At 30.3% G+C, this 12,434-nt stretch overlaps 1 protein-coding gene across 4 annotated transcripts in view; it reads left to right on the top strand.

Moving 5' to 3' along the window:
• Positions 1–403: 403 nt before the first annotated feature.
• LOC142639207 (putative leucine-rich repeat receptor-like serine/threonine-protein kinase At3g14840) overlaps positions 404–12,434 on the top strand; it is a 30,063-nt gene continuing 18,032 nt past the window's right edge. For all 4 annotated transcript variants that reach the window (XM_075813335.1, XM_075813336.1, XM_075813334.1 and 1 more), the window contains exons 1-2: positions 404–601; positions 840–1,002. In XM_075813335.1, coding sequence (XP_075669450.1) covers positions 511–601; positions 840–1,002 — 254 coding nt within the window. In that variant the 5' untranslated portion in view covers positions 404–510. The remainder of the gene's footprint in view (positions 602–839; positions 1,003–12,434) is intronic.

Below are 12,434 nucleotides of genomic sequence, written 5' to 3'. Positions count from 1 at the left end.
TTTCTAACTTCCGCACTTATAAACAAAATGTCTTTCAGTCACTAATTTATAAAGGGAGACAAGGTTGAACTTAGAAGTTAGCATGAAATAGCATTGAGTAGCCATGAATACCGTTAGATGAATTTGAAAAATTAAACAAGAAATATTTTAGGTTAAATGCGAAATTGGCACTTTACAATTTCAAATTTTTCTATAGAATTTATTATTTTTATCAAAATTTGCAATGTTGCAATTATTGAATCAATTAGGTGAGAATAGCTTGACTTAATAGTTGACCTCCAGGTCTCTTAAAGGTCTCCCATTTCACACGCTTTTTTGAAGAAGAAAAAAAAATTATATATATATATATATATATATATATATATATATATATATATATTCTCAACTTTATTGTCTTACTACTTTTATCTCCCATAATCTCTCTTTAGCATATATAACAATTTTACAGCATTTTGGACACCGTATATTTTTGCCTTCAGAAGTTAGGTTTGTTTATCCAAAGAATTCAAGATGTTCTTCATTCGACTTCTCCTTGATTCAGCTGTCACCTTTTGCTTCACAAGTTTTGTTTTTGGAGCCACTGTATTGGTAGATGATGAAAGTATGTTCTCACTCTCTCTCACGCACACACAGTTGTGTATAGGATAGCTTGAGTTTTTTTTTTTTTTTTTTTTCCTTTTCTTTTCTTTTCTATTTTCTATAAAATTATTGTTTCCATGTGTATGGAATGGAACTCAAATTTGGTAGAAAATATTCACAAGTATAATTGATTTGATTTTCTTTTTAACATTACTAATATGGTTTTTTTTTTTTTTGTGTGTGATGATAACGCTTCACAGTACAAGCTTTACGTGATATAGCGAAGACTTTGGGAAAGACGGACTGGAATTTCAGTGTAGATCCATGCACTCCACAATCTGGATGGGTCAGAGATACAATAAAAGATGCTGTTCACTGCAATTGCAGTATCCCCAATACCACCGGCTGCCATGTTGTCAGAATGTATGCTCTCTCTCTCTCTCTCTCTCTCATACGTACGTGAACCAAACATTTATTTATCTGCCAAACCATTAGAGATGCGAGCGTGGTCGGATGAATCTATTTTGTCCATAAATAGAACTATGCATATAAAAATGTGATTTTTAACCTCATCCAAAATAAATAATTAAATGTGATTTTTAACAATTAAGCATTTTATTTCGTTACCAATCTATTTTGATATATGTGTGTGTGTCTATATATATATATATAATATTTCATTTCTTATTACAATAGAAAAATTTCATAAAAGTTAATATTTCAAAATTGACCTAATCAATTCATTTAAATTATTATTATTTTAATTAAAGTACTAATTAAGCTTATGCAACAACGAAACAACTGAAATAAGACTCTGCGGTGGTTTTAATATTTCAGCTAGCATGCTACCCAAGCCAACTCCATCTCTAACACATTTTTTTCCCCCACCTACCTGTTTCACTTGCTTATCATATTTATTTAATTTATTTTCTTGATTTTTCTCCTCCACACACATCTTCCAAGTCTCTTACCCTTCCACTTATCCACTTCTCATTGTTAAATATCTTCTCATCTATATCATTTTTTCATTTAATGTTTAGGTTTTCTTTATGTTCATCCCCAACCCAGGCCAGTACTTGTACCAGGATATACTTGTACCTCATTTTTCACTCTCAGTTTCCTCATTAGCAACTTGCCATGCATTATGGTCTCATCGTCAGCCTTTTCTTTTTTTATGTGTATAGATTTGTTTAGGTTTTAAGAATTTTTTTTTTTTTAAGTCCAAACTTCATGCCAATCAAATCTTGCATTTTAGCCAGTATTTACCAAAACACCTGAAACGATCCAAGATGGCTTGGAATTTTCTCCGAGGTGAAATGGAGTGGGGTTGGGGGGTTTACCATTTCGATTTGTTTACCGGTACGGTATTTTCCATCCATTTTGGCCAAAACGGAACAAAATTCATAACATTGGATAAAATAGTGTTATTAGTGATACCATGTAAAAATGATGTTACATGAGTTATAACCTATTGTCTTACTAAGTTGCAAAATTCTTCATATCAAAAAGGAAAAAAAAAAAAAGTTGCAAAGCCAAAATAATATACAACCATTTTAAGAACATAATTTATAAAAAATAAAATAAAAACTTGTTGAAATGACAATGTGATGGATACCAACCTTATTTTGATATAGTTACTCATTGCTACTCTATCTTCTTTTTTTTTTTTTTTTTTTTGGTGTATAAATTATATATAAACCATCTCAGGAACAGAACTAGAATTTTATGAATAGGGACAAAATAATAATAAATATAAAATTGAACTAATTTATTAGTATCATACAAGAAATATGAAGAATTGGGGGGCCATCATATTTCTTTTGAAAATTTTAGGTAAATTTAGGGCTAAAAATATAATATTTAAGAAGTTTGGGGGGCCAACCATATATTTTTTGAAAATTTTAAGAAACTTTAGTGGTAATTTTATAAAATTAGAAAAGTTTGGGAGGACCATGGTCCTCCACCCTTCCAAGTGGATCCACCCCTGTACCATCTTAACCAATGTAAAATAAATTGTGAATAATTTTGTTGCACTAAGATTTATTCAACAAAATAGCTTGATATTCATGAGTAACATACTCTTTCACCACTCCAATCAGGGGTTTGGACTTTGTCAAATTTACATTCAATAGAAAAAATAAAAAATATTGAATTGAGTTGTGGTGATTAGTTTCAATCAAGTCTTCTAAAAAAATGGGTCTGTGGACAAACTTTATATTCTTTCACAAATTACACAAAGCTTGCTTAGCAAAAGGAAAAGCTGAAAACGGAAACATTTATTAAATATTTTACTTCTTGAGGGAAAAAGGTCAAAAAACTGATATTAATTCATTGAATTGTTAGACCTGGTCTTCGTTTCTGCAATTATTATTCCGCAATAATTGAAAAGTTTGATGATGAGGCCGTCGGTATTGATAAATTGTCAATTGACTCATAAGTCAAAAGTTGGACAAAGCTTGTCCTGTCTTCGTATATGAGGAATAACATTAAGGACCACACCATTCGTTTCGTTTTTATTTTCTGTCCCATTTCTCTTTTTCTAACGCGTCGCGCACGGTGCAATTGCTCCCTAAAAGAATTCACTATTTGACAAAGACTTTATTTCTCCGAAATTAAAGGTATACGACCGCGTTGGTTTGGTGTCAAATCAACTATTGCAACTTGCAATATATCTTTAAGTATTAGCATTAGGGCGTAAGTTTTTTTCTAGCATCAGTAAACAATAAGGATACATTTGGTAGATTATAATAAGTGTTGTAATATAATAGTTATTTTTATAGTTTAGTTATTCAATAGTTTGGTTATGTTTTTATTAAAGGAAATAGTCATTTCTTGTGAATAGCTATTCTTTAAAACTAGTCGTTAATCCGTACAATGCACGGAAAAACTATTGACTTTGAAAAAAAAAACGACAATGAGTAAATAGACATTTTGAAAAAAAAATTGAAATTAATTTAAATAAATAATTAATCAACCAAAAATATAGCTTTTAATAAGAAAATAAAAAATCACATGAACCTAAGTAAAAAGCATTTAAGGTGAAGAATTAAGATCAACCTACTGAGATGCAAATACCAAAAACCCCAAGACTTAAAATTTCAAAATTTATAGAATCCTCAAATTCTACTTCAGAACCAAACTAAATTCAACAAATTTATATATAACATACCAAATAAAATTTTTTGTTCCCTAGGTTGGAAGACATAGGTTGTATCTTTGATTTTTCTCCAAAAAATAGAGAGGTTTTGTTTGCCATGTACAATATAAAAAAAATAATTAGTAGAAATTTTAACCCTAAAACCAAACCCACGATTATCAACGTGAGTCTCTTTTTTTCAACGTTAGTCTTTTTTTTTTAGTCCTATTATAATTTTTGTTTTATATAGATTATCAATGTTTGAGTTTGGCTTTAAGTTTGACTTATTAGAGAGATAGAGTTTTACTCCTTGTTAAGTTTTGATTAAACAAGAATAATTTTTTTTTTTAAATGATAATAATGAGTTTGAGTTTAAGTTGAACTTATTAGAGAGATAGAATTTCACTCCTGGTTAAGTTTGAACTAAAATTAATAATTTATTTAAATAAAATAATAATTTTATTTAAATATTGTGCTGATGTGAAAAATTGTGAGAGTTTCAGGGGTTTCAGTTATATATATAGATGAGGAATAGTTATTCATCTCTAAAAGAGTTGTAATAGCTATTCCTTAGTAGGTGTATTAATTTCTAAAAATTAATATATTTCTAAATAAACAAACTTTTCATATGCACATAACAATTATGAAAATAAAAAAATCATAAAAAATAACTAATCTCTCTTTCAAATTTAAAAAAATTATTATTATTATTTTTTAGGATATATAATTATATGAGTAAGATATTTCATAACATATATCTTAAGTTTGATTTAAAATATGTTCATTCCATTGTCTTCCACGTTCTATTATTGTGTTGTCACCAAACAAATGAATAGTAATTAATGTTACAGTCTACCAAATGTGCCCTAAGAGTACTAGCATCCAAGGATGCCAAAAAAAAAAAAAATTCACATCTTTAAACACCACTTTATTTATTTTACCTACTTATTTCACAACTCATCGTACATCCCAGTTTTTTATTTTTACATACAACACAAGAAATTAGTATAAAGTATAAACTATATAATAAAATAATAAAAAGTACTCTCTCTTTCCTCCTAGTCTCTTTTTCTCTTCATCCACAATCACAAACGCCACACTCCAACCACAAATATAACCAACCACCACACCCACGATCAAAATTAGCTACCACCACCACAACCAAAGCCAACCTCCATTGCCACCACAATTAGTATCCATCCAAAAATCAATCCCATAGAAAAAAAAAACTAAACTAAACTAAACTAAACTAAACCAAACCACAGCACAACAACCATTGCCAAATCCATACCCACAAACCCAAATAATATATATAAAAAAAAAAAACACAAAAACAAAAACAAAAACCAAATCAAAACCACAATGCACGACCACCAACCACAAAAAACACAACAACCACCACTGTTAAACCCACCACTGCAATCTACCACCACACAGATCGGACTCCACCACCTCATGACCCACCAAAACCCAAACCCTTACATCCACAACTCACACCCACCATAGCCCATGCCCACCATGACCCCATGCCCACCAGCAACCCACAACCTGAAACCCTCCACTGCTAAGGCCAATCTACAACTACCCACCCAAGGTCAATTCAAAGCCCACCCACCCAAACCGATTTGAAGCCACCCTAAACAGCCAACCAAAATCTTGGGGGAGAGAGAGAGAGAGAGAGAGAGAGGCAAGTGTTACCGTGAGAGGAAGAGAGGAGAAAAGAAAGAAGAGAAAGGAGTTTGAAAGTGAGAGGAAGAGAGAGAGTGCGTGTGAGTGATGAGAAGAGGCATAAAACATGATGAAGAGAGAGAAAGATGAGATATTTGTGAATAAAATATATTTTTTTTTTTTTACATCCTAAGCTACAGTTGGTTCTCATATATGAGAACTAACTGTTCACAGATGGTAAAAAAAATTTAAAACCCATCCCCAAATGTAGCTTCTTTTTGCCCTGTTGGTTGCTAAAATAGCAACTTGGGGGGTTTTTACACCCTCAATGCTAGTGCTCTAAGGTTGTATATATACAATCCTATTGTTCATGGATTGTAAAATTAAAAACACATTTTAATGGAATGAGAAAGGAAGAGATGAAATGAGGGAAGAGAAAGATGGGAGAGAATTGATTTGTTTATATTATTTGTTGGTATAGCTTATATTATTTTAATGAGTTGTATGTAAAAATAGAAACTGAAATGTTGGGTGAGTTGCAAAATAGGATAGCAAAATAAATAAAGTAAGTTCTAAGGATGTATAATAGACATTTTTTTTTACATTCCTGGATGCTAATGCTCTTAGCTAGTTATTAGAAGGAAAAACAAATAGAATAGTGCTACTCAATTATATATGCCTTTTTCTCAACAAAAAAAAAAAAAATTATATGTGCCTACATAGTTGTCAAAAATATGTGTATATAGTTGTCAAAATTGAATTAATATCATGTATAATAAAATACACAAACACTTAATATTTTATAATAAAAAAATATAGATAGACATAATATTACATATAAAATGTATTTTTTATTATAAATTCAAAATATATTCAACTAATAACCAATTTAATAATCACTTATGTAATAATATTTAAGAAAACTAACTAAATTAATCAAATTAACATATGTTTAGAACATATACATTCAAATGGATTAAACTCAAAAGTAATAATACATAATATATATGAGTCAAAATAATAATTACTTTTATCATCTTGCCTAATCAACTCCATCTAAGTCAATGTTATCGTCATGCTCATCATCTTGCAAAAATATTTATTCATTAGCATTTTCTTCATCATCATCAACATTTACTATCTCTTTCTTGCTCTTTTATTCTAATTTTTTTTCTTTATATTTCTTCTTGGCATTCTTGCTTCTTAGACTTATAACAATAATAATAATAATTTTAATTTAATACATTATTCATAGCATAGAAAAGATATTTGTAAATATGAAAATAAAGTGTCAAGTATATATCTCAAATTTTGTAGGAGAAAGAGAAGAGGGGGGGAATTAACAAAAAAACTCATTTTAAACCCACATGTCAATGTATTGTACAATAGATACAATTATTGATACGATACAATTCATACGATATGTACTTATGTATCATATGATTCATAAGTGCTTTCATTACAATACAAAATCTTATGTACACCATACAATGAGTATCATACGATACTAACAGCAATAGGTTGAGACATAATTTGCAACTTTGTATATTAAAAAAACCCACAATTTCTCCACTTCGGTCAACCATTGATTAGTGTTGGTAACATAGCTAGTTGAGTTATAAGGTTTAGCCAATAATAACTTTACTTAATGATAGAATCATTTAAAAAATTTTACTTTCCGCTTCAAATTCACCAATCACCATTGGTAGCACCAACAAGCTAAGCTACAAAACTCTTGGTCTATCATAACTTTACGCAATAGAATCATTTAATAGCATCAACTTTCCATTTCAAATCCAATTAATAAATAGAATTTTTCTTATTAATTAATCATAGAAATAAAATAAACTTATTTACCTTGAATGTGGCATGTGAGACAATAAAAGAGTGATGGTTTGTTGGTGACTGGTTGGAGAGAGAGAGAGAGAGAGAGAGAGAGAGAGAGATGTTTGATGGAACTAAGTGAAGATTTTTTTTTTAAATAATGGAAATAATTTTTTTAAGTTAGAGAGAGAAATAGAATAAAAAAGGTATATGAGTGTCTTCTTCTTCTTCTTCTTCTTTTGGGGGGGGGGGGGGGAGGGGGAGATGGAGTTCGAAACATAGATACGGGTGGTGGCAAAGGATGTTATAACTATCGGATTATCATTTGAACCCTCTTCTTATTATAATCATACACAAACCACTTTCCTTGGGACGCGTATGAGATATAATTTTGTTTTAGAAAGAGACTAGGGAAAATGACACAGAACTGTTTATGGTTTTCTTGGTCATATTTGTAAATTAGCAAATATGACCCACAATCTCAACCAATCACAGGCACTAGTAAGGCTGTCCACTTCCATCCTATACCTTCATATTTTTATCATCTTCAATTGCAAAAACACCATCAATTCTTGAAAAGTGGGTTGTCTTGATTGGCAAATCACACAACAATTTAGTGAATTTGACCATATTCCAACATATCTTCTTTTGTATGATCTCCCATTTGGAAAAAAAAAAAATCCTAGCTCAAATTTCAAGTACTCAAAATGATTTTTAGCAGAAAACATTTTTGGGACAAACTGTTTATTTTCTAGTGTTTGACTATGTTCATAAGAATGTTTTGGAACACAAATTCGACAATTGGCTTGTACGAAAAACCAAAAAACTTTCTATATATTTTTTATATCATATTAAATTACAGCTTTGATTCACCACTTTAAAATATTAATACCTAACATATAAAATCATCCTAAAATTACGAAAATCAAAATGAAATTATTTAAAATTACACTAACAAGTACGTACAATCAAAATAAGAGTGCAATAATAATAAAAATTAATAAAAACTATCAATTAAACTTCTTCATATATATACAAAATAGGATAAAATACAAAGTGCATCATCTAAGTTTTACTGAGATTTATTTCAAACTTCTAACTTTACTTTCGTTCAATTGAGTCCTCTAAGTTTTAAAGTTATTTAATTTAGACCATTATCCAATTTAGTTTAACAAAATTTCCATTAAGTATGCAATAAACTAATGAAAAAAAAAATTGAAACAAAATTCTAACGTAAAAAATCTATAAAATATTTTTATTAATTATATTTTTTTATGTGAAAAAAATATTTTTTTTAACAAAATTGACAGAAGGCCTAAATTAAATAAATTTGAAATTTAGAGGACTCAATTGAGCGAAAGTAAAGTTAGAAAACAAAAATGAATTGCAACCAAACTTAGATGATGCAATTTGCATTTTAGCCTACAAACTGCTATCAACTTTTAATTTTAGGTGAGACCCAAACTACTCATTCACCAAATTACACTTTTGCTTGCATAATTACAAAACACTTGAAACGTTCAAAGGAACGCTTGAAAATGTTTTTGCATGACTTAAAAAATTTTTAGTCATATTGTGATTGCTTGGAAGTTCTTTTGGGGTATCTTGGTCATTTCCATGGTTTCATTTTTTTTTTTGGTCATTTTAGGGGCATTTATGTTACATTCAAGATTTTAAAGATATTTAGTCATTTTTGAAGTGTTCAAGGTTATTTGATCAATTTGTAATTTTGGGGGTGTTTTGGTCATTTTGGAGATTTTAGGTTGGGAAGTGCATTAGTTGAGTTGAGAAACTCTTAACCAATTCATTACATGTGTGGAAACCAACCCAACCAACATGGGTCGGGTTCGGTTAGGTTGGGTCAGTAGGTTGTGTATACGTATTTTATATATTTTACACCTTGTAAAAAATTAGTCTTTATTAATTATTTAAACACTTTTTTCAATAAATTGTTACTATTCATATAATATACTTAGATTATATCAAATTCATCAAAATTAATTCTTATAATACCAAAATCTATAAATTTAAAATTTAAAATAATGATATTAAAATAAACTTATATAAATAGTGGATTAAATGGGTTAAAAAACTATCCACCTGAACCCTACCCAACCTAAGACTCAAAATAGAATTCAAACCTAACCCAACCCACTAACCAATGAAAATGAAGTCAAGGCATCGAGCCTGGTCAGTTTTTTTTTTTTAGGTTGGTGGGTTTGATTCACACCCCTAATTTTAAGTGTATATTTGTCATTATAGATGTTTCCAAAGTATTCTAGTCATTATAGAAGATTTTGATCATTTTGAAAGTTGAGTGGCATTTTGGATGTAATGATGGTATTTCGATTATTTTGGAAATATTGATGGATATTTTGCCATTTTGAGGGTTTTAGAGGTGTTTTGGTTATTTTAAAGGCCTCATTGTAGTCAATTGGGGGTTTTGAGAGTATTTGTATTATTTTGGAGATTTTTAAGAATATTTCTATAAGTTTGGAGGTTTTGTGGTATTTTACCGGTAAAAATGATGAGTTGAGTAACGACCGCATAACAAAACTAACCATAGGTGATTAAAATAATACTTTTCAAACTACAAAGAGACAACATAAAATTAGTCCTAACCAATAACCACAAGCTGGTAAATTGTTATCAACCCTTAAAAATATTATAAAATTCCAACCCCTTAGTCCCTTTTTGGTTTTGCCCTTGGTGGTAGGTGGCATCTTGGGGCCACCCCAATAGATACCTCCTTATAGTTACCTAGTGTGGGTGGGCTGGGAGATTACACATATATGATAGAATAATCAAGCCTTGAAGAGTTATGAATACCTGTGTTAACAATAAAAGAAAACAGTAGGTGCTCTGTTTGTTTTGACATTAATAGTTTTTGAAAAATGAATAATTTAAAAAAAATTATTCTAAAAAAACTATCTCATTTTCCTATGTTTGGTAGCATTCTTAAAATGAGTTGGAAAAATAGCATTTTACTTTCATTATTAAGCTTGGCGTAAAATAGAGTTGTTTTTTTATGCCAAGCTAAATAAAAGAAGGTGGGAATTACACTTTACTACCCTAAACTATACTCTTGATTACACTTTGCACCCTAAACTTTTCAAATGTGTTGGGAAATTTAGACCCCAGTTGATAGAATTAACAAGTTTTAAACCCAAGTTGTTAGTTAGATTTATTATGCATAAAACTTGTTAAAACAAACAAACAAACATCAATATCATGTCAAAAGTCAGTGCAGCGGAAAAATAAATTAGACAAGATATGATGATCCAAGAAAACCAACGAAACCAACCAGTTTCACAGTAAAAAACCTAAAGGGAAATCTTCCCGAAAAGCAATTCACTATAGTAAAGAGAAGTTTCAGATCTAGTACAAAACCTTTGTCCCTAAACTCTACAGTCCCCGTAGATAAACTCACAGCAGAAACCATCTACCGCTTCAGAACCTCTGAACTCTTCAATATATGAACACTACCCTTTGATGCACGGATCCCAGTACGTGACTCATTCCTTTGCACGAATCCCAATACGTGACTCACACACCAATTTGAGGAAGAAGAATGTTGGCTGCAAAGTTCTTCACTTCATCAACAATGAAGATCAAGAAGCACTTGGTTACAAAATTCTAAGGTGCAAAGACGCAGTAGTTTCTTTTAAAGAGAATAAGGCTAGGTCACCTTTTGCATATGTTCTCCTTGTATTCTCTTCTGTTATGGCCTCTAAAATAAGCCTCATATATGTCTAGGGTTGTGAGAAAAGAAACTCTACACAAAAACAAAAGCTTGGCCCAAAAATCAGATCTGAAAATTCTGATTTCCGTTACCTCGATAGATACCTCGATAGATAGCAGGTGTCGAGCCTTATTAAACCTCGATAGATAGCTATCTGTTGAGCAGGTGTCCAGGAGGTGTCCAACAAGTGTCCAGCTTTAGTAAACACATTTTCTTCACTTGTTTCTTGGTCCAATTTTCATGGTTTTAATACTAGACTTGAACAACATGTTCTTTGAAGTATTAAGCACATCCTATATCTACCCAAATATAAGTAAAGTGCATTTTGTCAAAAGATTAGCCAACTATATAAAATATATCCTTAACAAAATGCATGTTTTGCACTCCAAACTATGCCTCTTGTTGCATTTTTCACCCCTGACGTTAAGTTTTCTATTAACTTGGATGAAAAAATATGGCACCACGTAAAAAGACCTAATTGTCATTCTTCTCAATGCTTTAAAAATAATAAATAAATTACATTTTACCACCCTAAACTATACTCTTGATTACACTTTGTACCCTAAATTTTGAATTTCCATCCAAGTTAACAGAGAACTTAACGACAGGGTGTAAAGTGTTACAAGGGTCATAGTTTAGGGAGCAAAACGTGCATTCGAAAAGTTTAGGGTACAAAGTGTAATATAGGGTATAATTTAGGGTGGTAAAGTGTAAACTATCTCTTAACTTCTTCTTAAATTTCTGTAAGATTCTCTTTCAAAAGTTTAACCATAGTTAGTATAAACATAGCCAATAAATTTAGAATAAAAAAGCAAAATTCTCCAACACTCATTGAAAAAAGAAAAAAAAATGAAGCAAAACTCGTATTTAATATTTTAAAATACACTTTAATTAAATTTTTAAAACAATGGATTTTAATTTAGGGAAGATAGTTTGGAACCTGCCGTTAAGTAAATGGAATGTTAGTATACAATATTTTCAACATTAACTTAATAAAGTTTGGTTAAACGGATGTTAGAGGGGGGAAGATATTTTTCCCCTCAGGTAGGGCTATAAACGAGCAGTGCTTTGCCGAGTTATGCATGTTTAAAATTAGCTCAACAGTAAAAGTCAAAAGTTCAAGCTTGGCTCAAGCTTGAGATAAGCCAAAAATAATGTTTGAGCTTTAACTCTTGGAAAAGCCAAGGAGTTTCAGCTTGGCTTAGCTTGACTCAATTAATTAGTCAAGCCAAGTTCAAGCTTAATATCAAGCTTAAACTCAAATCAAGCTTTTGAGCTAGAGATCAACAAAATTACATTATGAAATACTTAAATATCCAGAAACCAAGTAAACAAAAATAAGAAAATAGCATACTCATTTTTATCATGTTTTTGGTCCCACCTATGATTAGCCACCGTTCAAATTACAACTTTACATTATTAAACCCATCCATTCATCCTTACTTGTCTATAACTACAATTGTTCGGAGTAGAATTTTTACATCT

The sequence above is a fragment of the Castanea sativa genome, chromosome 6, assembly GCF_040712315.1.
Source record: "Castanea sativa cultivar Marrone di Chiusa Pesio chromosome 6, ASM4071231v1".
Lineage (NCBI taxonomy): Eukaryota > Viridiplantae > Streptophyta > Magnoliopsida > Fagales > Fagaceae > Castanea > Castanea sativa.
This window is presented reverse-complemented; position numbering and strand designations above follow the sequence as displayed.